Raw genomic sequence first — 25,040 nt, 5'->3', positions numbered from 1 at the left:
TGACTCAAATGGGTCACTTGTAGGACTACAATAAGGAAATACTCACCTCCTTCACAAACCACTGGCAGAAAGCAGGAGCAATCCACTCCCTGGCATGAATTCCGCAATCCATCCAGATAATCTTCTTGGGTTTATCGGATTTTCTACTGATCTGTGAAGAAAACAGATGGGAAATGAAGGGGGAAATGTTGGTTGGGTAACTGGCTCTGTTTGTGTGGGTATGACTGGGATCCTTGCTACTCAGACAGGAGAAAGTATGAGGTGTAGCATTGGCTCTGGATGCCAATAGCATAGAATGATAGAAGTTTGGCATTTGGATAGAAGTTTAAAATTTCTCATGCGTACAGAAAAAATCCGAGGAGGAGGGACCATTGTATAGGACATGAATGTCACGACTACAGGCTTCGAGTTTGTTGCTGTCTGGTAGACTTCTATTGTCTCGATGGTATCCCAATATCAGTATGAAGCACATTTGCCACTTCCTGTAACACATGTGGGCTGTCAGCACTCCTGTCCAATGATTTAAGATCAAACAGCTTCACTTATGACTGAATAATCTCCAATGAGGAAATCTTCACTCCATAGCATGAAATTCAAATTTCATCCCTTCCAAAACCCAATCATTCTCCATTCTATTGGTATATAATGAGGTATCCTAACCTTCGTAAGATCCTGGGTTAAAACCATTCCCAGGACCAAGATGTGAAGGTTTCCTTTCTCTAATGGAGTGAGGGGGCTGACAGTGTGACTGAGTTGATAAATACTTTCCAGCAAATGATTAGGATTAGACAAATTTAAGTATCTGTTAGATTATTTTTTTAAACTGTCAATCAAATGAATATTTGAACAAATCCCATAAGAGGTTTGTGTCTGAATTGAGTTGCTGAGACAAAATGACTAAAATCTATAATATCTTTATCAAAATAAGCCTGGCCACATTTTTCATTGAGTAAAGTTAGTAAAGGTACCTGTGACGATCCATAAATTCAATACCATGTTAAATCTTAGGTTACAAATTTGTCCGCTTTGTAAAGGGAGTTATGTGCAAAAGTGCACTAATTTCCATCCATTCATCTCTGGGCTCTGGGTTTAACCAAGTCCAGATTGAAGGCATGAATTTCTCCTTTCTCTGACCTTTCAAAAATCTGTTGTCAGGAGTCCAGTAAGGAATTGTCCACCCAAGATATTATGAGGCATTTCAAAACTGTCCTGATATTTGGCACCCTTGCTGTGAGCCATGCAAGAACACTGTGTGTGGAAAATGGAAAGGTCATGTGGTGTCACTGAGGTGAGAGTGCAGCTCTGTGATTAGAGCTCAGTGTCGGGGGAGGTGATGACAAGAAGTAATGGAGGAAAAAGCAATGGCAAGAATTTGAGCCACATGGAATTGTCACACATGTGCAACAGGTAGATAAGGTGATTAAGAAGGCATGGGCCGAATAGCCTCTTTCTGTGCTGTAAATTTCTATGATTCTATGAACAGGGTTGAGGGGATTGTGTGACTGAAGCTCATTGGGAAAATGTTGTAGGAGGGAGTTTATGAGGGAGGGAGAACAAAGAACAAGTGATGATGGAAAGAGGAGGCAGAGGATCTGAGTACAACAGGCTGAGGATACCTTCAGATAATACATCGGCCGTTTCTGGTAAGTTATCCCCAGCAGATGCTGTGTCACCAATTCCTTGTAGCTTTCCTTCATTTGTTCCATCCAGTAATAGATCTGAGTGTTGGGAGAGAAACGGTGAAGGATGTTTTTGAGACACGAAATGGAAAAGGAAACAATTCTTTCCCCCTCTTGAATAAGTCTTACCTCTTCCATTGGGTGATACTTGGTGTAGCTATGTGCTCGAGCACTGAAAGGCTGTTTATCGTCACTTTTTATCTGGCTGTCCAGGAGATCTTGAATATTTTGTGTTAAAACGCTGTTGAATCAGAGAAAGACATGTTGGTGCAGTTCGTAATGGGAAAGCATGTTTTTAGAACACAGGTCAGAACCAGGTATGGAGAGAGTGAAGGCCATATCTGAAACGTGATGAAGAGGATGGTGAATGGTGATCATCTGCACAAGTGGAAGCAGCTCACTGCCTTTCTGGGATCACATGAAATATATTGAACCTTGCTGGACCCTGGCCAAGGGAACAAGATCGGGTTTTTAAGTGCATGCTAGGTGACCAAACTGCCAGCTAGAGATTGACATCATATACCAGAAAAACTATTAGAGGGAGAAATTGGCCTGGTTTGCACCTCCCATTAGCGCTTGTGGGAGGCACTAATTGGTTCCCGACTGGGCGTGGAAAATTAAACGACACCCACAAACTTTTTTGGCGGATTTGCAATGGCGCTAAGACTTACCACCTCAATCCCTAGTGCCCCGTTGATCATGACGTCATCTAATGCGCAGTGCCCCATTAGCATCCTGGATCAGAAATTCACTCTCGCCTCCTGCCTGAGCACCTGCCGTCAACAATAGGAGGCGATATGCAGTCGGATGGCTGCTGGAGGAGTAGTATTTAAGGGCCTCGACATCCGATCCGTTTGTAGTCGGCAAAGAATGCTGCCTTGTCAGTTTGAGATATGCAAACAGCCGTTTTGAGCAATGTAATCGTTTTTCAGTTTCAGGCGTCTTCTGACTCATAAAAATGATTCATTATCATTCAGGTGAGATTTAAAAGTGCAACATTTCCATATGTTAATGGCGACTGAACTGGCACTGGACCTAGCCTTTCAGCATCAACGTCAGAGGCAACAGAGGCAAAGAGAAGGATTGCAAAATGTGACCAGAGGGAGGGGGGCAAACAGGGCTCTCAACAGGCGGCCTTACCCTCCCAGGGTATTCCAGCAGCAGTTCTCCTACATCAATTTCACTGAGGAACAGTGTCTTAGAAGGCTTGCCAAGATAGCGGGCTTCCCCATGGTGCAGAACGCCATTGACTGCACCCATGTCGCTTTGCGGGCACCGCATAACAATCCTGAGGTAATCCGTAACCGCAAAGGCTACCACTCACTTAATGTGCAGTTGGTGTGCAACCGCACACAGTGAATCCTGACCGTCAATGCCCGCTATCCTGGCAGCAGCCACTGCGCCAGACTGGTGTGGCAGCTCTGTTCCTGCCACCACATCAAGCTCATGGCTGGCTGCTGGGAGACAAGGGCTATCCGCTCTCCACCTGGCTCATGACTCCCCACTGCAACTATTACACTCATATAATGATAGCCATGCTACCACCAAGAACATCATTGAGCAGACCATTGGAGTGCTCAAGCAATGGTTCCATTGACTTGACCACTTTGGAGGAGCTCTCCAGTACTCGGCTGAGTGGGTGTCCCTTTTCGTCATTGTCTGCTGCATACTGCACAACCTGGCCATCATGAGGGCGCTACCATTGCCACCAGGCATGATCACACCACCTCAGGAGGAGGAAGAGGGAGATGAGGAGGATGATGAGGAGGAACAGGAGCACGGACAGCAGTGAGGGAGGAGGCAGTCACTCAATCGGCCTTGTGGAAGGGCAGTGCGCCATCGCCTCATCAGACTTCCGTTCCAATGAATTTGAGGCGACTTCCGGTTGCTCAGCATGTCCCCATCATTCCATCAATTTCTCATTCCATATCACAGCACAAAGCTGAAATGAGACACAGCACCAAATCTGTTCCATTGTATTAATAATTTTATCCAAATTCAGTAAACACACATATAAAACAATATTAACTAATCACCCTTGTGCAAACCCTTACTCCCCCTCTTTACAATGCCTTTTTCTAATCTACTGCTTCTATGTAGTGTGTCCCCAGTGACTGCAGCAGGGCTGGTGGAAAGCTGCTGACTGTCAGGGCAAGAGACTACAGATGGCCTTGCAGGACACTCTCAACCAGCTCTGGGCCTGGAAGGTCTGGATGTACACTGCACCATCTGAGGATGGGCAGCAATAGTATGGGCTGGCTGGATGACAGGTAGCGACAAGTGAAATAGTGGAGTGGCAGTGATGGGATCAACATTTCTGCGCGAGGACAGCAGGTTCCTGCTGCACTGAGCCACTGCCACTCCCCCAGGGCAGCACCACAGCATCCCTATCAATCTGCTAGAGCTCAGATTGATAGTCTGCTGCGACACCGTGAGATCGTCAGTGGACTGTGGTGGACTCAGCGACAATGGCAGCAGTTAGAGCTTGCATGGCATCAAGCTGAGTGTTATGTATGTAGACGATGTATACTAACTGTATTGTCACATAAGGTGTGTCACCAGAGGCCACTGCAGTGGGAGACTTGAGGGTCACCTGCATAGGTGTGTAGGGTCCACCATTCTTGTGCCTCACTCTGGAGTTACAATAAATGGGACTAAGGTCACAACAGCTCAAGTACAATACTAGACCTCGTGGAGTCGTTCATAAGAGTATTAAAGACATAACTGGCGACGAGATTACAAACTTTCACGCAAAAATAACTAACATTGGTGCATTAGAAAAGTTCTCAGAGGGTGAAGATTGGGAAGCCTTTACGGAGCGGCTCGACCAATATTTCGTAGCAAATGACCTGGTAGGCGATGATCTGGCCACACTGGCAGATAAGCGCAGAGCTATCCTGTTGACCAGTTGTGGGCCCGCGGTCTATGGCCTCGTCAGGGACTTGCTTGCACCAGAGAAAACAATGACCAAGTCATACGAGGAGCTGAAAGTGCTAATTCGGGACCAACTCAAACCGAAGGAGAGCATCCTCACGGCCAGGCATCGATTTTATACACACCGCCACTCCGAGGGCCGGGAAATCGCGAAGTACGCTGCCGACCTCAGGAGACTGGCAGGGCCGTGTGAATTCGGCACATCCCTCGTCGATGCATTGTGGGATGTCTTCATAATTGGCATCGGTCATGAGGCCCTTCTTCACAGGCTATTGTCTGCCGAAACCATCGTTACTCTGCAGAAGGCCATCAGCATCAGCCAGGTGTTCGTGACCTCAAGCCGCAGCACCAAGCAGATGATGACTCACTCTCAGATCTCAAACCCGGCAAGTACTGTAAATAGAATGGCGCCTTTCACAGGCAGAGCTGTTGAACGTGAATCTGCCCAGGGCAAAGCGTACACGCCCCCGAATCCTTTAATTCAGAGTCCGCTGAGGGGGGCAAACGTAAGTCAAGTAGCACCATGCTGGCATTGCGGAGGTAATCACAGGGCTCATCAGTGTCGGTTCAGAGACGATGTGTGCAAAGGCTGCAACACAAAGGGCCACCTCCAGCGAATGTGCAAAAGAGCTGTGACTCACCACGTGGAAGAGGAGTCAGCAGATGGCTGTGAATCCAGCGTGGATTACGAGGAGATGGCTAGAGAGGCAGCTCAGTCTCAGGACGAAGTGTAACGAGTATATACCTGCACCACAGATTGTCCTCCAGTGATAATGGAAGTCGAGATAAATGGCATTCCAGTCTTCATGGAAGTGGACACGGGGGCGAGTAGTCAGTAATGAGCCAGGAAGCCTTTGAGAGGCTATGGAACGATCAAGCTGAATGACCCAAGTTGGCCCCGGTTCAGGCAAAGCTGCGCACCTACACCAAGGAACTGATATCAGTTGTTGGTAGTGCGGATGTAAGTGTATCCCATGATAGCGTGGTGCACAATTTACCATTGTGGATTGTTTCAAGTGATGGACCAACGCTACTTGGAAGAAGATGGATGGGGAAGAGTCATTGGAACTGGGAAGACTTCATCCCTCCAGCGATCGACGTCCCCCATACTCAGAGGTAGAGCAAGCCCCCACCTTCGGTTGGACCAGGCACCAGAGAGCAGATCCGCGCAGTCCCCGAGGCACAGATCGCTCATCACGACTGCGTGGCGATGATCCGGCCGAGATGACTCGAACACACCTTCCCGGTTTCAGTGGCAAGACTCCTGGAAAGGAAGATAAGATCCGAGGGCACCTTCCCAGCTTCAATGGCAAAATCCCTGGGAAAAAAGATCGCGGCAGTCAACATCATGGACAGGGAATGGCGTCCAAACCACGAGGTGCAGCGCTAATGGAGCAACAATACTTGCTTCCACGCAAGGAAGACGATTGTGGTAAAAGTAGTAAGGCCATTTAAAAAGGAGGCCAGCAACCCGCCATTTTTGAATAAACTGCTCGAAATTGGTAACCAATGTAAAAGTCCAGCTGTAACAAGCAACATGTTGTTGAGCGATGTCAGGTGCAAATTACAATCAGCCAATCTAGCGGGCAAACACCTAACGGTCATATACAGGTCCAGCGGGCTACCCAATACCATAGCCTGCATCCCCGGGACCAGAACGATGTATCATAAAGTGTACTCACAGCTGACAGAAGTAGACAAGCCGCAGAGTAGAGGAGCAGAGGCACCGGTAGCGATACCCTGCCTCAGATCGGTTTAACATTGCAGGCACCCGATGGCATGAACCGCCACGGGCCAGAAACAGTAAACTGCGCCTATGCTCACAGTTGGCTACCATCGCCCACCACCCGGGTGAAAAAGACGCAGTCCACAAACCCACTCGCCACCACGGCAATGCCCAAGAGCGAAGGGTCACCCGCAACGGCTCCTCCGAATGGGACCCGGACCAGCCAGGATCCCAAGCTAGAGAGTGCTCACAACCGTGCCCTCAAGGAAAGCGAGTCAGCAGTCCCCTGCGAACTGCTGGACAAAACGAGGCAGCCCCACCGTCGCTTGGACGAAACACTCACTCGCTCGGACCGCTTCCCAGGGAGCAGCAGCGACACTGTGCCAACAAAAATGACAGGGAGGTCACAGACACATCAGCTGTCTTTGGGTCTGCCCGACACTAGAAGTAACGGCAAGAGCCCTGAGCTCTGGCAACTCGAGCAAAATGAGCTCACCTCGCCCACAGACTCACTAGCATGGGGCGCTGCACCGTCACAAGATGATCCGGATCTCATCCGGCCGTGCTGGAACTAGACTGTCCTTGTGTACCTGTACTGAGATACCTGTACTGATCATGTAAATGTACCACACAGAAAGAAACGCAACTGTAATCCACCCAACAAATGTACCAAGATGTAAATGTAAAACCCATGTGATGAACTTGAATGCAACTTGCATGTAACGGGCCATTACCATGATCTCTGTGTGGGGGGGAGAATGGAGTAGTCATGGACTCACAACCAGAAACATGGGGACCTCCACTGACAACAAATCTCACTACCAACCCATCCAAGCTAGAAGTGACCCTCCAATGGTCAACCAGGAAGAACAAAGCCCAGGTCACCGTCAATGTACGAGTCAATTTGCATTAAAGACGGGAGGAAGTGATGTCATGTATACTAACTGTATAGTCACAGAGAGCACTGAGGTGGGAGACCTGAGGGTCAACTGCATAGTTGTGCAGGGCCCAGTATAAAAGGCTGCCCACCATGCTTGTGCCTCACTCTGGGGTTACAATAAATGGGACTAAGATCACAACAGCTCAAGTACAATACTCGACCTCGTGGAGTCATTCATAAGAGTATTAAAGACATAACACTGCAACTGCATAAGAGTAATCTAAGACTCGATGCCACCAACCATTGACTGCATGACACCAGCCATACCATGCGTGGCATGCAGCTGAGACTGCATGAGAGCAGTCTAAGATTCGATACCACAAATCATTGTCTGCATTACATGGCTTCCACCTGTGCTGCAGTAGTAGCTGCCACATCGCCAATGACACGCATCATGAGGTCTGGGTCCCCATGGTCTCTCTGGGAGTCCACTATTCCCTGGGCTCCATGGTGTGCGCAGAGCTCTGTGCAATGTTGGAGGCGGACTCCTCCATGCTCGTTACCATTGCTGAGAGGCTCTCAGGAACCCTTGCCATTGCACCTATCTTCTTGGAGTGCATGGCCATCACCCTTCTTGTGAACGACTCCCCATCAAGGTCCTCATCTGAGTCCTGAACTCAAGTGCAAACTCGGCCTCCGGGCTCCCGAGCTATCCTTTCCCCTTGGCCTTGCTGCAGCCCACTCGTCCCCGGTGCAGCACCCAGTGCAGACCTCTCTACTAAACTTGCCTCTAAAGATCACGCAATGCCAGTATCTGAGGTGGTGCCTGCAGGTGAGAGATACAGTGTTTTGCTCCTCCTCCTCTTCTCCCACCTCACTATCACTGGGAGGCTCAGGGACAGCTTGGTTGCTGATTATCTGAAAGCAAAATGGCACAAGACGCGCGTTAAGGTGAGGGCAGGGGGGCAGGAATGGAGCAAGGGATGCAGATAGCTGGAAAGTGAGAAAGACTTCTGGTGTGAGGGGGAAGTAGGATGAGAAAAGGAGAGGGGATGGAAATACCGTTTTTGTCCCCAACAGGGTCAACATCGCCGACGGCCATGGCGCCCGCCACCTGCTGCCCAATCAGTCGCAGCACTCACTCTTCAAGGTCTGAGAGCTGCTGGAGATGCACATCAGCCCCGCCTGTTCTCTGCTGCTCCCTCCTATTGTGGGCTATCTTGACCTGCAAGAGAAATGAATGTGTGTGAGTGAGAGTGCAGCTATGTGTCTGGGAGATATGTATTCCATTGTTGAATAACTGTCATTATAGGCAAAGCTTGTGATGTGGATGTGAGTTGTAGTAGGTGGTGATGCTTGTTGGGTGAGTGTTAGGGGTGTGGTGGTTTGTGCAGTGTATACAGACTGAGGTGCAGATGCTAGTTTGTAGGTCCTGTTGAAGCATATACTCACCCTGACCACACAAGTGAGGTCATTGAATTTCTTCCGGGACTGTGTCAGGCTCCTCATGACCACACTGCTGGCCGAGACCTCCTGGGCTACTTCCCTCCACGTTGTCCTGAAGACCTGAGACAATGGCTTCCTTCAAATGGCCGGCACCCTCCATTTCACTCCCGCGACCAATGCCTCCAATGTCTGGTCGGTAAAGCAGCGAGCTCTCTCCCTGGGAGTGGGACCAGCCATTACGATCAGGGGATTCAGTTGGTTGCAAGTTGCCTTCACAGCCAATAATGCTGATAATGAAGATCTGAACAATGATGGAACCTCCACTTTAAGAGCTGGAAGGAGCCAGTGTGAATAATCATTCTTGATTGCATTGCACCTGAACTTCATTATCGCTCTGCTAGTAGCGTCCATGTAGCATTGTAGTGAGGTTAATAGTGCTTGATTTAGCACTCCAGTTCTTTCCTGGAGTGCTGACACCCAATTTAGAGAAAGCTCTGAATCATTAGCACCTGGTGCTAAATTTTTCAAGTTTCAAAAATTAGCGCCCCAAATGGGGCACTACTGAATTTATAGCCCTTAATTTCTATTCTTACAAAAAGACCACTGTGAAAATGGGGAATGGTTGGGTATTGAGCAGAGTGGGGATGATGCAGCAGCAATCTGATGTGGAAAGTGGCTGTCCGAGCATGGTAGCAGTAAGACAAAACATACAATCATTTCATCATTTAGAGCTGCACCTACTTGTATTGAAGGGCCCTTTTCTTCAGTTCACCTGTAACTGTGCCAAGTGCTGAGGCTGGGATTCGAGCATGGACTTCATTCTGAGGTTGAATTCCCCCTGGGAACTGGGGCCTCCATAAATCAATCTGCACAAAATAACACAACACTGATCCTCAGAACTCTAAAGATTAATGACAATATGAACTCTTCAAATCACCCTTATCTGTAATAGTAAACATTTAACAACCTATTTCAGCATCTTCTGGATGCGATCATAATCATTCTGATGCCAAGGCATTGACTTGTTTCAAATCTTGCCCAGGAGCTTTGATTTATAAAACACATTTCAATGTGCAAGGAGGCTGCATCGATATAAACAAAAAATAAAACCCTTGCCTTTTTTACAATCATACAGGACAAAGGGGAAAGAGCGGGGACTGGGACTAATTGGTTAGATCTTTCAAAGAGCCAACACAGGCATGATGGGCTGATCTCATTATTACTAGAGGTAAAGGGCCCAAGTTTCCACATGATTTGCGCCTGATTTTTAGGAGCAACTGGTAGAAAACGGACTATCTAAGAAATCGCAATTCTCCACATTTTTTTTTCTGCAGTTCTAGTCAGTTAGAACAGTTCCACTTTGGAACCAGAATTTTTTCTTCAAAAGGGGGCGTGTCCGGCCACTGACGCCTGATTTGAAAGTTTCCACAGTGAAAACGTACTCCAAACTAACTTAGAATGGAGCAAGTGAAGATTTTTGTAGAACTGAAAAAACCTTGTCTACAAATTAAAAAGTCAGGCGCAGGTTACAAATTAGGCGTCCAGAACGAGGTGGGGGGGGGAAGGGAAGTCATTAAATTCTATAATAAATCCTTATTTATACTTCTACAAATATTACACAAATAAATCCAACCTGAATAAACATTTATAAGCAAAGAAAAGATTAAATAAACCATCTTCCTACCTGTGTGAAAGTGCTTCAGCCAGGGAGAATGCTGCAGGCGTTCGTTCCCGCGGGGGGGGGGGAGGAGAAAGCCGTTCGTTCCCGCGGGGGGGGGGGAGGAGAAAGCCGTTCGTTCCCGCGGGGGGGGGGGGGGAGGAGAAAGCCGTTCGTTCCCGCGGCGTGGGAGGAGGCAGCCGTTTGTTCCTGACGGCGGGCGGGGAGGGGGAGGGAAACAGCTGCCTCAACTTTCTGAGGCTTCCTGCAGCCTTCTCAGTGCTGATGTACTGATGGCAATGTGCTTTTATTAAAAAATGTTCAAAAATTAAACAGCTACAAAGAACTACAAAAATGGCCGAGTGCCAATGTTTCCTTCACACTGAGCATGCGCGAACGCTCCAATGCGCACGCGCAGCATTGCTGGCAGGAAAAAAACTAATTTAAATGGTACCCGCCCCCTCCCACTTACAAAATCGGCGCGAGTGTAGGCTCCGCCCCCCCGGGCACCAGGCCAAACAGACAAGGAGCTGCAGGGCGCTCCAAAATCGCGCGTTTTTTTTCCGGCGCCGTTTTAGGCTCTCAAAACGGGCGCCCAGCTCGGAGGGGTGCCCGTTTTTTATCGTGTGGAAACTTGGGCCCAAAGTACTAGGCAAACTAATGGGGCTAAAGGTGGACAAGTGCCCTGGACCTGATGGCATGCATCCTAAGGTCTTAAAATAAGTGGCTGCAGAGATAGTGCATGCATTGGTTGTAATCTACCAAAATTCCCTGAATTCTGGAGAGGTCCCAGCGGACTGGCAACCCACAAATGTAACATCTCTATTTAAGAAAGGAGGGAGATAGAAAGCATGAAACTATAGACCAGTTAGCCTAACATCTGTCATTGGGAAAATGCTGGAGTTCATCATTAAGGAAGTGGTAGCGGGACATTTGGAAAATCATAATGCAGTCAAGCAGAGTCAGCACGGTTTTATGAAAGGAAAATCATGTTTGACAAATTTGCTGGAGTTCTTTGAGGATGTAACGAGCAGGATGGATAAAGGGGAACCAGTGGATATAATGTATCTGGATTTCCAGAAGGCATTCGATAAGGTGCCACATAAAAGGTTACTGCACAAGATAAGAGCTCACAGGGTTCGGGATAATATATTAGAGTGGATAGAGGATTGGCTAACTAACAGAAAACACAGAGTCGGCAAAAATAGGTAATTTTCAGGTTGGCAAACTGTAACTAGTGGGGTGCCACAGGGATCAGTGCTGGGGCCTCAACTATTATATTAATGACTTGGATGAAGGGACTGAGTGTAACTTAGCCACATTTGCTAATGATGCAAAGATAGGTGGGAAAGCAAGTTGTGAGGAGGACACAATAAATCTACAAAGGACTACAGATAGGCTCAGTGAGTGGGCAAACATTTAGCAGATGGACTATGATGTGGGAAAATGTGAGTTTATCCACTTTGGTCGGAGAAATAAAAAAGCAAATTATTATTTCAATGGGGAGCGATTACAATATGCTGTAGTACAGAGGGATCTGGGGTTTCTTGTACATGAAACACAAAAAGTTAGTATGCAGGTGATCAGGAAGATTAATGGAATGTTGTCCTTTATTGCAAGGGGGGATAGAGTATAAAAGCAGAGAAGTCCTGCTACAACTGTACAGGGTATTGATGAGGCCACACCTGGAGTACTGCATTTAGTTTTGGTCTCCATATTTAAGGAAGGATATACTTGCAGTGGAAGCTTTTCAGAGAAGGTTCACTAGGTTGATTCGGGAGATGAGGGGGATGACTTTCGAAGATAGGTTGAGTAGGTTGGGCCTATACTCATTGGAGTTCAGAAGAATGAGAGGTGATCTTATCAAAACATATAAGATAATGAGAGGGTTTGACAAGGTGGATGCAGAGAGGATATTTCCACTCTTGGGAAAACTAAAACTAGGGGACATAGTCTCAGAATAAAGGGTCGAACATTTAAAACTGAGTTGAGGAGGAATTTCTTCTCTCAGAGGGTTGTAAATCTATGGAATTCTCTGCCCCAGAGAGCTGTGGAGGTTGGGTCATTGAATATATTTAAGGCGGAGATAGACAGATTTTTGAGCGATAAGGGAATAAAGGGTTATGGGGAGCGGGCAGGGAAGTGGAGCTGAGTCTATGATCAGATCAGCCATGATCTTATTAAATGGTGGAGCAGGCTCGAGGGACCAGGTGGCCTACTCCTGCTCCTATTTCTTATGTTCTTCTGATCTCCCTAAACCTCTCTGGCTCCCCACCTCTCTCTCTTCCTTTAAGGCGCTCCTTAAAACCTACGACTCTGACCAAGCTTTTGGTCACCTGTCCTAATAGCTCCTTATGTGAATCGGTGTCAATTTTTTTCTGATAATGTTCCTGTGAAACATCTTGGGACACTATTAGGACACTGCACGCAACCCTACTGGGAGTGGACAATGAGCCTGATGATGCCTGGTTGATCAGATGCCTCAGTGTCTGCCTTATGCAGATTTGTAAACAAAATAAAACTAACACCAGAAGGTCAGTACCACTTGATTGTTGCTGATCAGGTCCCCCAGACTCAGATCAGAACCTACCTGCTCTTCCTCCACCAGTTGGTTCAGAAACTTCACCTGCTCAGAATCCGTAGGGATGAGTCGGAGCACTTGGTCCCTGAAATACGAAGAGAAGTTCCAATTTCCTGGTAGCGGCAACTATCAAACAAAATTTTACACCGAGCCACATAAAAAGATGACCTAATATCTCCTTATGTGACGCGGTATCAAATATTTTCTGATAACAATCCCATGAAGTACCTTGGAATATTTTAATATTTTAAAGGCGCCATATAAATGCTAGTAGTTGTTCGAACAATAAGGTGACATCAAAGAGGTAGGTTTTATTTTTTTAAATTTTTTTAATTTCTTTTATTCATTCCTGGGATGTAGGCGACACTAGCAAGGCCAGCATTTATTGCCCATCCATAATTGCCCCAGAGAAGATGGTGGTGAGCCGCCTTCTTGAACCGCTGCAGTCCGCATGGTGAAGGTACTCCCACAGTGCTGTTAGAAAGGGAGTTCCAGGACCTGTACCCAGCGACGATAAGAATAGCGATATATTTCCAAGTCAGGATGGTGTGTAACTTGGAGGGGAACTTGCAGGTGATGCTGTTCCCATGCACTTGCTGCCCTTGTCCTTCTAGCTGGTAGAGGTCACTGGTTTGGGAAGTGCTACCGAAGAAGCCTTGGCGAATTCCTGCAGTGCATCTTGTAGATGGTACACATTGCAGCCACGGTGTGTCAAGGTTGGAGGGAGTGAATGTTTAAGGAGTGCCAATCAAGCGGGCTACTTTGTCCTGGGTGGTGTTGAGCTTCGTGAGTGCTGTTGGAGCTGCACTCGTCCAGGCAAATAGAGAGTATTCCATCACATTCCTGACTTGTGCCTTGTAGATGGTGGAAAGGCTTTGGGGAGTCTGGAGGTGAGACACTCGCCGCAGAATACCTAGCCTCTGACCTGCTCTTGTAGCTACAGTATTGATGTGGCTGGTTCAGTTAAGTTTCTGGTCAATGGTGACCCTCAGGATGTTGATGGTGGGGGATTCGGCAATTATATTACCATCAAGGGGTGGTGGTTAGATTCTCGCTTGTTGGAGATAGTCATTGCCTGGCACTTGTGTGGCGCGAATGTTATTTGCCGCTTATCAGCCCAAGCCTGAATGTCGTCCAGGTCTTGCTGCATGTGGGCATGAACTGCTCCATTACCTGAGGAGTTGCGAATGGCACTGAACACTATGTAGTTATCAGCGAACATCCCCACTTCTGACCTTATGAAGGAGGGAAGGTAATTGATGAAGCAGCTGAAGATATTTGGGTCTTGGACACTGCCCTGAGGAACTCCTGCAGCGATGTCCTGGGGCTGTGATGATTGACCTCCAACCATCAAAACCATCTTCCCTTTGTGCTAGGTATGACTCAAGCCAGTGGAGAGTTTTTCACCTGATTCCCATTGACTTCAGTTTTGCTAGGGCTCCTGGATGCCACACTCGGTCAAATGCTGCCTTGATGTCAAGGGCAGTCACTCTCACCTCACCTCTGGAATTTAGCTCTTTTGTCCATGTTTTGACCAAGGCTGTAATGAGGTCTGGAGCCTCATAAGCATCTTAAAAGAGGAGTGAGAAATGGAGAGATGGAGAAATTTAGGGAGAGAACTGCAGAATTTAGGGCGTAGGCAGCTGAAGGCATGGCCGCCAATGGTGGAGCGATGGAAAGCAGGGATGCACAAGAGGCCAGAATTGGAGGAGCGCAGAGATCTCAGATGGTTGTAAGACTGGAGAAGGTTACAGAGATAGGAGGGGCGAGGCCATGGAGGGATTTGAAAACAAGGATGAAAATTTTTAATTTGAGGCGTTGCCAGCCAATGTAAGTGGATTGAGGATGGAACCAATGACCATCACTGTCTCCTGCTGTGAGTTACTGTTCAATGTGCAGCAACACCTTGGCAGCCTGCATTTGATTTTCAGTTACCCACGATTAGCCCTGTCATGCCTTTCCCTGTGTTTTCCTCCCTCCTTTGCCAGTCCATGAACAGAGATCAGGAGCTGGATTTTCGGTTTGTTACCATGTGGAAGAAAACGATCGATGTAGTATGGTAAAGGGAAAGGTTAAAATCACTTCTTGCTGATATTGTAGAAATAATGGAGCTAGAGAAAACACCCAAACTTCTTTGTCTGAAGAAAACAAAAACTGATTATCTGTTCCTTGCATGAGTCTCCTAAAACTGATTATCGACACAGACAGGGAGAAACTGATTATCGACACAGACAGGGAGAAACTATGCAAGAACAGATAATGTGTGCCTTCCGGGATGACCTTTGTATTCTCGGAGTAATATGATTAATGTTAATGTGTGGAATTTGAAGATAAAACTCCTCTTTTTACTGTATAAATATAGCGTGGGTTTTCCTGTAAAAGTCAGATTTCTGCCTTAGTGTGGACTAAGCGGGCTCTCCGAGATATCTCGTTAGAAATAAACTTTCTCTCGAAGCACGGCTCTGAAAGTCTCCGCTGAGTTAATTTAAGCTAAAATTTCCTCGACAGATTCTGGCGTAGTCAGGCAGGATCTCTAAAAACGAGATCCAAAAGTACCAAATTTAACTTTGAAAAGAGAAAAGAGGAATTTTAAGGACCTTCCTAGCTGAAAGGGGGATGGTACCAAGGCCGTCCTAGCTAAAAGGGGGACGAGCCACCAAGATCCCTTGAAGGGTGAGGCATTTAAGGTAGCTACCACAAAGAAGCTAAAATAACAAGAAAGCAATAAGGAGACCCCGAGCTGAGCGGAAAAGAGAACACCGGTGAGCGCATGCCAGAACGTAACACAAAATACCACCAGTTAGCTATAGCTCAGCACATGAACTAACCAGTCACCCCAAGACCGGTTGTAGGAGTGTCCTTAATTCTCATTTCAGAAAAATCGCGAGATGTCGCACCCGGAAGAATGGGAAACAGTTCTAGTCGATCAGGGTGCTCGCGCCCAACTCCTAGAAAAGGAAAAAAAGACGACCCCTTGACCAAAGGAATGAAATTACATTCTAAAACCGAAAAGAGAATCCGTAAGGTAGTAAAGCAACGAGAGAAGGTAGGAGATCCAATTGTGCCGCCCGGCTCACCGGCGGACACTGTAATTAAAGAAACAGGAGATGACCGATACGCGGTAACGTTTAGTAGCGATTTGTACGGTTGGTCTGATGGGGATTGGCCATATGGAGGAAGTTTTAAACTATCTTTAATTGAGGAATGGAGAAAAACAACCAAGGAAGGAGGGGGAGACCCTACTTGGGACAAGGATTACATGGAAAATTGTTTTAATAAATGGATTGAGGTTGCTAAGAGACATCAGCCTCCGAAAAATAAAAATTCGGAGAATAAATCAGGAGGAAAAGAAAAGGGGGAAAATGAAAAACCTCCCTCTTATAGCCCTCCAAACCTCCCTATCCCCTCAGCACCCACCGTGGGACTTTATCCTCGTATAGAACCCCCAAAGCGAAATAGCTGGCAGGAAATTATAGAAATGGTTATTGCCCATAGAGATCAAGCCTGGAGAGAACTAGCTGTCCTCCTGGCCCCACCACCTAATGGAGGAGCCGATGAAGGAAACCCGGAGGTATTAGGAGCAGGGGCTGAAGCAGCAGAGGGAGGGGAAGTCAATCAGAGATCAGGGATGAGTTCTCGACTAAGGTCGCAAACAACCCCAGCCCAGGCAGAAGCCGACTCTACCCTCCTCCTCCAAAATCCCAGGGTAATGATAGGAACCACAGCGGTTTTAAAACCCTGGTCCCCGGTAGAGGCCAGAGATATGATCTCTGCCGCCCCAAACCCGGTAAAGAAACCTATAGCATTTCACAACTGGCTTGAACAGACATGTACGATTTACAATCCGCTACCGGGGGATATTAAATTATTATTACAAGCAGCCTACGGATCCTCCTGGCAGGGAGTAAAAGATATGTTCTCGATCCCGCCAGGAGAAAGGGGGGATTGTAGAGTTGATGATACCTTGCTGGACAACGGCAATGAGTCATTAACTCACTGGCTGCAACATAGGGGAAAAAATGCAATTCTGCAGGGAGCTAAAAAACATGGGGACGTTGGGGAAGTCACCCGCTGTCTGCAGAAAGCGGAAGAATCAATGATAGATTTCGCAGGCAGGTGGAAAAATAGCTGGGACGAGCATGCAGGAATACCCTTGGATCAAAACGAACTTTTAGCAGTGCAGACCTTGTTGAATTGTATGTTACCACAGCATGCCAGAACGTACAAGATCAAGGTCTTGGACTGGCAAGGAAAAAACTGGAAGGAAACAATTACAGTACTGGCAAACATGGACAGGGAAGGACTATTTACCTACAAAGATAACAAAGCCAAAACAGCAGAACAATACTATCAGCAGAAAGGAAGAGGACAAGCACAGAATAGAGGAGGGTTTGGGGGAATGAGGGGAGGAGGAAGAGGACAGTGGTCCCAGCGAGATCGCTCGCAAGATGAGTGTAGAAATTGCGGAAGGAAGGGGCACTGGGCTCGAGATTGTAGGTGCCCACCTAAACAGTTTGGAGGGTTACAGGGGAATTTCCCCTAACCTATACCTCCACTGGCCCCTCAATTTTCCTTTTCTAACCCCAACCTGCACCAATCAGCATAGGGATGCCCCGGAGGTGTAGTGGTACAGGCGGCAACCCTCCGCTTATCTACAGACATAGAAGAGAATCCTTTGGAAGTAATAAAAGTGGGAAACACTTATGTAAAGTTTCTGGTGGATACCGGTGCTACTATGTCTTCTGTACCACCCTCTGTGGGATTACCTGTAAGCAACACTACCGTCTTGAGCATGGGGGTGGCCGGTATCCCCCTGAAAGAATTTTTGTCCGAACCTACTAAATTGACAATTGAAGGACAACAAGTAGATAATGAGACTTTGATAGTCTCTAAAACAGCCCCTCTCCCTTTATTAGGAAGACAGACTTTGTGCAAACTAGGAGCCACAATATATTGCACAAAGGAAGGGATGTTCATGGAGCTCCCTCCAAATAAAATCCATCAGTTCTTTGATGGGATTAAAAGGGAGGAGGGGGAAGATAACAAAGAAAAGGCTGCCCTCTATTGTTGGCAATTGAGTGGCAACTTCTATTCCCCCCTGATACAGGATATTGTAAAAAACTTAAAAGCTAAATTTGACTCTAATGCGGACGAACTGATGTACAAGTTTTGAGGCAGTTCAGCTTCACTGCACAGCCTGGTACACTCGACAAAAAGCTGAAACTTACCAGTGCTTAATACAGCCCTTTCTAGATAAAGAAGAGATAATAGAAGCTACACCCCGCATTTATTTCGGACCAGAAGGATTGGGGGTAGCTATGGATTTGACACCCTTACAGCAGAAGCGGTTTAAAGAAGAGAACTCGACACCCCATCTGACATTGGCTGTAAAACCGCCGGCGAAACCCAAAGATATGGGTCCGATGATTGTAGAAATAGAAAAGGAGAAGCAGCATCAAGGCTATAGACCTTGGGCAGTAATAGAATTACAGAATGTCGAGATAGAATTTATCACCCATTCCAGGGGATTCTCTAGTGGAAAGGTAAAAGTCATGCCTCCACCTTTAAAAAAACAGCAACCCCCTGGACAACCAAGCCCTAAGCTGCCAATGGCATTGAATCAAGTGTCTTCTGAACTTTGGGCAAAACATAAGAATCATGTTGGGAAGGTACATTCTGCAGCACCCCACCGGGTACGACTGATAAAGAACGCCGTGTTACCAAGCATTAAGCAGTACAGACTGCCTCCAGAGGCAGAAGATGGGATAAAGCCAGTCATTTCTGCATTGTTGGAATAAGGAGTTCTAGAAAAGACACAGAGCCCGTGTAACACTCCGATACTGCCCATACCAAAGGTTAATAGGCCGAATGAGTGGAGATTTGTGCAAGATCTAAGAGCTATTAATAAGATAGTAGTCCCTATCACCCCTGTGGTACCGGACACCAACATTGTGCTATCTGCCATCCCACCAACAGCAACTGTCTTTACTGTGATAGATCTGTGCTCAGCCTTTTTCTCCATCCCAGTAAATCAAGAGAGTCAGTATCTGTTTGCTTTCACCTACAAGAAACAGCAGTACACATGGACCCGGTTTCCCCAAGGATACACCGAAAGCCCCGCAGTATATGCAGCAGCAGTAAAAAGAGACCTAGAAGACTGTTTATTATCAGACCAGTCTGTACTGTTACAATATGCGGACGATTTGCTTGTGGCTTCCAGCCACGGATACAGATGCATGCAAGATTCCCTGAAATTATTACAACACCTATGTGAAAGAGGGCACCGAGTATCATTACAAAAGCTACAATTTTACCAGACTCAAGTCCAGTACCTGGGTTTCCACATATCTCAAGGGCAGAGGCAGCTAGGACCCGAAAGAATTCAGACTATTCAGAGTATCCCCATACCAAAGACAAAAAAGGATATTTTGTCTTTTTTGGGGATGGTGGGGTACTGCAGACAGTGGATCCCTGATTATCGAGAATGGGATGCGGTCCTAAGATCAGCTGCCCTAAATGATGCCCCTCCCAAGGTAGAGTGGACCCCAGAGAGGGAGGAGGCGTTTGAGCAGTTAAAGAAAGCTATCACTAACGCTCCGGCATTGGGACTTCCGAACTATTCTAAACCCTTTCAGATGTATGTGAATGAGAAAGAAGGATTTGCAACGGCAGTATTAACCCAAGAACATGATGGGGGAAATAGACCAGTGGCCTATTATTTGCTGCCTCCAGTAGTGAGGGGAATGCCAGCATGTCTACGCGCTGTAGCTGCTACTGCGGTCATGGTGGAGAAGTCAGTACCTATTGTTTTGGACTATCCGTGTACTGTCGTTACAGCTCATGCAGTGCTATTACTATTGAACTCCGCCGCCACCCAGCATTTCACAGCATCTAGAAGAACAGGTTATGAAGTACTGCTGCTATCACACTCTAACTACACCTTTCAATGCGCGCCGATAGTAAACCCCGCCACTTTTGTTCCCACCAGAGAAATAGAGGATCCAGACCAGCACGACTGTCTGTTAACAGTGGAATTAGCCACCTTGCCGAGACCAGATTTGCTCACAGAGCCCATGGACAATCCTGATCTCATTCTCTATACGGATGGGTCATCGTACAGACCATCAGATAATTTGCTTTTGTCAGGCTATGCAATTGTAAACCCCCATGAAACTGTTGAAGCATTTGCCCTGCCTCCCGGAACCTCGGCTCAGGCTGCTGAATTATTTGCCCTCACCAGAGCTTGTATAATAGCAAAAGATCAAACTGCCAATATCTATACTGATTCTAGATATGCATTCGGTGTGGTCCATGATTTTGGACAACTATGGAAAAACAGAGGCTTTATCACCTCTGGTGCAAGAAAGAAGGACTTGGGAAAACCAGGGTTGCTTTCTAAAAAATGACATTTGGTATCACCCTGATGGGCGAACTGTTTGCCCTAGATCTCTATTCTTGCCCCTGTCTCGCCTAGCACACGGTCAGGCTCACATAGGCAAAGGAGGGATGATACATGCTATTAATGCACAGTGGTATGCACCAGGAATAACAGTGGTAATTGAAAAAGTTGCTAGAACATGCCAAATTTGTCAACAAAATAACAGAGGTAAAACACCTGCTGAATATGATCATCTACCCCAATCTAGTATGCCCTTTGAAAATTTGCAAATTGATTTTGTCCACATGCCTCCAGTATCAGGTTTTAAGTACCTATTAGTCATAGTAGACATGTTCACAAGGTGGGTAGAAGCGTACGCCACTAGGAGAGACGATGCCCGAACAGTAGTAAAGATTCTATTTAAAGATATAGTACCAAGATATGGGATACCTATGGGAATCAACAGTGACAGGGGAACACACTTCACAGGAAAAATAGTGCAAAATCTTACAGAAGCACTAGGTTTCCAGTGGAAGTTACATATACCATATCAACCTCAGTCTTCAGGAATAGTAGAGAGAGTAAATGGGATAATAAAATCTACCCTTACCAAGGTATGTCAGGAGATAGGATTAAAATGGCCAGACGCCCTACCGTTGGTACTATATACATTAAGAAACCAGAAAAACCGAAACAATGGTTTGACACCGCATGAAGCCTTATTGGGAAGGCCAATGCCTACCGGAGTAAAACCACCACTGGTAGCGGAAAAGGTAGCATTAATTTGGAATGATGAAAAATCACTAAAGTATGCTCAGGCCATGTGTGAAATAGCAAGAAGTCTGCATGACCAGATAAAGCAGACACGGGTGCCCCTGTCGGAAGGAAATATGCACCCATTCAAGCCAGGAGACCAAGTGTTAGTGAAAACATTAAACAAAGAATCTTTTTCTCCTAGGTGGAAAGGACCATATCAGATAATTCTCACGATGAGAACCGCATTGAAATTGGAAAAGCATCCAAACTGGGTGCATGCCACGCGTTGTAAATATTATTTCCCCAACGAATCACAGCCAAAAGAAGAGACATAGAACTAGGACGTGCTACGGTTACCTACCCGAGAAGACGGCCATCTTCTCACCAAAGAACTGTACTGACCCCTCTTTTGTGACCCTTCGCAAGGGTACATTGAACCTAAAATAAGACACCCAGAGTTCAGGCCGAATGTCAGAACTTGCTTGTATGCCAATTTGGGCATTTATTATTTGGATCACTGTTACCCTCGTGCTTGCGTGCTGTTATTTTAACAAATTAATACAGGAGTGTTATAGAAACAGAGAAAAAAGGGAAGATGAGGCAGGACTCTTGGAAAAGCTGTAAGCGGACGTTGGGCATTCTGATCATTTTAGCAGTAGGAAGAGTCAGACAGGAAGAAGGAGACGGGATGTGTTGGGGACTTTGTTAGGTGGAGTAGGAGCTGGGATGGGAGCATTGAACTCCATGGATATCGAGACCCTACAAAACAAAATCCAGGTCGTCGGAGGACTAGTGGGGAAAGGCATAAAAATAAGAAATGCCTGGGATGAAGGATTACAGCAATTGCAGGTATCAGGTTATATCACAGACGAAATGACCTGGGGGCAGAATGAAAAGATAGAGAAGGAAATAGAAAACCGAATGAAGGAACAAAAGGAAGTAAATAAGTACACCCATTGCATGTTCAGGGAGATGATCAGACAGTTACTGAGAGCCGAGCTAGAAAGGAAAGTACTATCCTTCCATGCTAACACATGGGCGAGATTACTGGAAATCAATCAGAAAGATAAACTTCTAAATTTAACCATTAAACCCCAAGAAAAATATACTGGTTGCGATTTAAAAGGATGTAACATCACTATGGAAATAGTAAATAAGACAAAAGGAGAAATATGGTGTCAGTTTCAAGTAATACCCCAGTTGTTCGGACGAAACTTCTGGTACCCAGAATTTAAAGGAGACTGGGTTGATGAAAAGAATCTAACACATCACGACAGGGGATGTGCTAGGTGGCCGTTCGGAATGGTGTGTCCCTATCAGACTGCCATACACGAACCATGCTCTCTACAGCACCCCACTGGAATATGTAGATGGGAACTAAAACCAACCAATGACACCGATATTTCTGAAGTAGGACAGAATGAGGTCTGCCTGACGGGAAATAGACCTGTCTACCTGGACGGAATTCTGTATAAACCCCCCATTAATACATGTGTGAGAGAAGTCTACACCCTGTATGATCCAGAAGAAAGAAGAACTTATACTTTTGGGCAGTGGCAGAATGTAGTAAAATATCTGTCTGTGCACAAAATTGATCCTTTACCCCCTGTAATTAATTTGACCCGATTGCACAATTTGATAAAAAAATGACAAACAAATAGAGGAGGCTCTGTCCAAAAGGGGCCGAGACATCCACCAGTTCAAAATAGAAATGAGTTACAAGAAGGGACAACTAGTAAGAATCGCAAATGCAGTCACCTCCCTGACAGTACACCACTGGTGGGATGTGTTTTCCAGATGGTCCCCCAAAGCTTCAGCAGTACTGAAGCTTGCTATACACCCCATAGTAATCGTAGGTGTGGTTATGCTTATATTACTAATAATCATGTGTGGGATGTGGATAAAAGTAAAAAGGCTAATTAACCAGGTAATGGGCCTAGTATCCTAAGTAGAAGGGAAAAGTATGTTTGTGAAAGGAAGGTTAAGCCGCATAGAAGAAAAATTAGATGAATATGACGAAGAAGGATGCCTCAAGATGCGACCCTACCCCGAAGGATATGAACCCCCTTTTCAATAAAGAAAAAGAAACTGTGTTGATCGGTTATAAAGATCAACAAGGAGGGAGTTGTGGAAGAAAACGATCTATGTAGTATGGTAAAGGGAAGGGTTAAAATCACTTCTTGCTGATATTGTAGAAATAATGGAGCTAGAGAAAACACCCAAACTTCTTTGTCTGAAGAAAACAAAAACTGATTATCTGTTCCTTGCATGAGTCTCCTAAAACTGATTATCGACACAGACAGGGAGAAACTGATTATCGACACAGACAGGGAGAAACTATGCAAGAACAGATAATGTGTGCCTTCCGGGATGACCTTTGTATTCTCGGAGTAATATGATTAATGTTAATGTGTGGAATTTGAAGATAAAACTCCTCTTTTTACTGTATAAATATAGCGCGGGTTTTCCTGTAAAAGTCAGAGTGCTGCCTTAGTGTGGACTAAGCGGCTCTCCGAGATATCTCGTTAGAAATAAACTTTCTCTCGAAGCACGGCTCTGAAAGTCTCCGCTGAGTTAATTTAAGCTAAAATTTCCTCGACATACCACTTCTGTTTTTGCCCTGGAGGGGCAGTAATGGCGACGGGAAGCATTTCCGGGCAGCTCCCCGGACACTCATTGCCGGGTTTGCAGGGCCACGGAGCAGTACCGCCTGGGAGAGGCGAGCTGGTGTACAACATCCCTGGTTGAGACACCGGCTCGATATTTGATTCGCGCCTAATCCACAGCGTACCCTAATGGGACCACCTGTGAAAGCCGGCGGTCCAAGCTGTAGCGGCCGCAATGAGTGAAGTAATGTTGACCTGAGGTGATTGTTTTCACCTTATTTATTTTTGCGATTAATGTTGATGTGGCGTCAGTAATGTATTGGGAATGTTTTTAAGGTTTTTTTCAGATGTTTTTTTCCACAGAAGCATCTCTTAGGGAGCTCCGAGGCCGGCTGTTTAGCTCGGAATTTTCAGTTGCTCAACCGGCCTAGCACCCTAAAAGAGGTGTGGAATGCCTCCCTTAACGCACTGCTCCACACTCAGGGCCCAGCTGGTGAATTTTGCAGCTGGAGACGGAAACCATTTCCCGGCGCAAAATTTACCGCTCCGCCTGGATTAATGCCGTGACAGAGGCACGGCTGAATTTCCACCCCCTGCCATGTCTTAGGCCCTCTTCTGATCCAACCACTGTGAAGTGTGAAAAAGCAACTGGCTGTGACTGCCTCTCCACATTAACCTCCTTCCCTATAGGACACACTTTGCTTTGGCATTGCGTCTCCCTAAAGTGACAGAGCTGAGAGATCAAGAGCTGAGTGTTGGCGATTGAAACATTTTTCTGCACAGCATGGCACCATCTAGATGGTTTTGATTAAATACCTTGCTTTCATCTTCATAGCACACAAACTGATCAATTTTGTGCCGGAAGAATTATTACACAGTTAAAAGATTCACTAGCAATGGCTGTGTGCTGATAATTGTCCAATGACACTCACACTGGGGCAGACCTGAAACTTGCTAAATGGCATTTTTATCAATTTGCATTCCAAAGAACTTCTCAACCAGTGAATTACTGGAGAGGGCAAAGTGTGACTGCAGTTTTTCTCAGCAGGAGACAGTGAAGGTGGTTGGTGCAACCTTTGATCCACCAAGTTTCCAATCTACATCACTTCAGCAAATTTTGTGCATGGTCAAATCCCACAGACAGCAAAGACAAATGAGCAGTTAATCTGTTTTTTGATGGCATTGGTTGAGGGAGCAATGTTGGCCAGGATACTGGGATAGTCCCACGGGAGCTTTTGTATCCACCCGAATGGACAGACTGTAAAGTTCTTACATAATACCACAAATCCACACAAGGCACATTCTATGGACAAGGTCACTCCATGACCTGAACCTTTATTTACTGGACCAAGAAATGATGACCCTGCGTGGGACCTCCCTTTATATACTTGGATGAC

The 25,040-nt window shown here is 46.3% G+C and overlaps 3 protein-coding genes across 3 annotated transcripts in view; 2 read left to right on the top strand and 1 right to left on the bottom strand.

The window, feature by feature from the left end:
- fastkd2 (FAST kinase domains 2) overlaps window positions 1–15,969 on the top strand; it is a 94,761-nt gene extending 78,792 nt beyond the window's left edge. Inside the window, exon 13 of the transcript XR_011592707.1 lies at window positions 15,780–15,969. The gene's annotated coding sequence lies outside the window, so the exon portion shown is untranslated. The remainder of the gene's footprint in view (window positions 1–15,779) is intronic.
- Window positions 1–25,040, bottom strand: part of cpo (carboxypeptidase O) — a 46,108-nt gene that overhangs the window by 16,184 nt on the left and 4,884 nt on the right. The window contains exons 2-6 of the mRNA XM_070876110.1: window positions 12,913–12,988; window positions 9,407–9,531; window positions 1,809–1,920; window positions 1,617–1,718; window positions 47–151 (exon numbers count right to left, since the gene is read on the bottom strand). Of these exons, the coding sequence (XP_070732211.1) occupies window positions 47–151; window positions 1,617–1,718; window positions 1,809–1,920; window positions 9,407–9,531; window positions 12,913–12,988 (520 nt within the window). The remainder of the gene's footprint in view (window positions 1–46; window positions 152–1,616; window positions 1,719–1,808; window positions 1,921–9,406; window positions 9,532–12,912; window positions 12,989–25,040) is intronic.
- LOC139260037 (uncharacterized) lies at window positions 15,891–23,587 on the top strand. Its single transcript, XM_070876111.1, has 2 exons — window positions 15,891–15,949; window positions 21,240–23,587. Exon 2 carries the CDS (start codon window positions 21,764–21,766, stop codon window positions 22,685–22,687), a length of 924 nt encoding a protein of 307 aa, XP_070732212.1. The 5' UTR covers window positions 15,891–15,949; window positions 21,240–21,763; the 3' UTR covers window positions 22,688–23,587.

The sequence above is a fragment of the Pristiophorus japonicus genome, chromosome 3, assembly GCF_044704955.1.
Source record: "Pristiophorus japonicus isolate sPriJap1 chromosome 3, sPriJap1.hap1, whole genome shotgun sequence".
NCBI lineage: Eukaryota > Metazoa > Chordata > Chondrichthyes > Pristiophoridae > Pristiophorus > Pristiophorus japonicus.
Note: the sequence above shows the minus strand (reverse complement) of the source record. Positions and strands in the feature narration are given on the sequence as shown.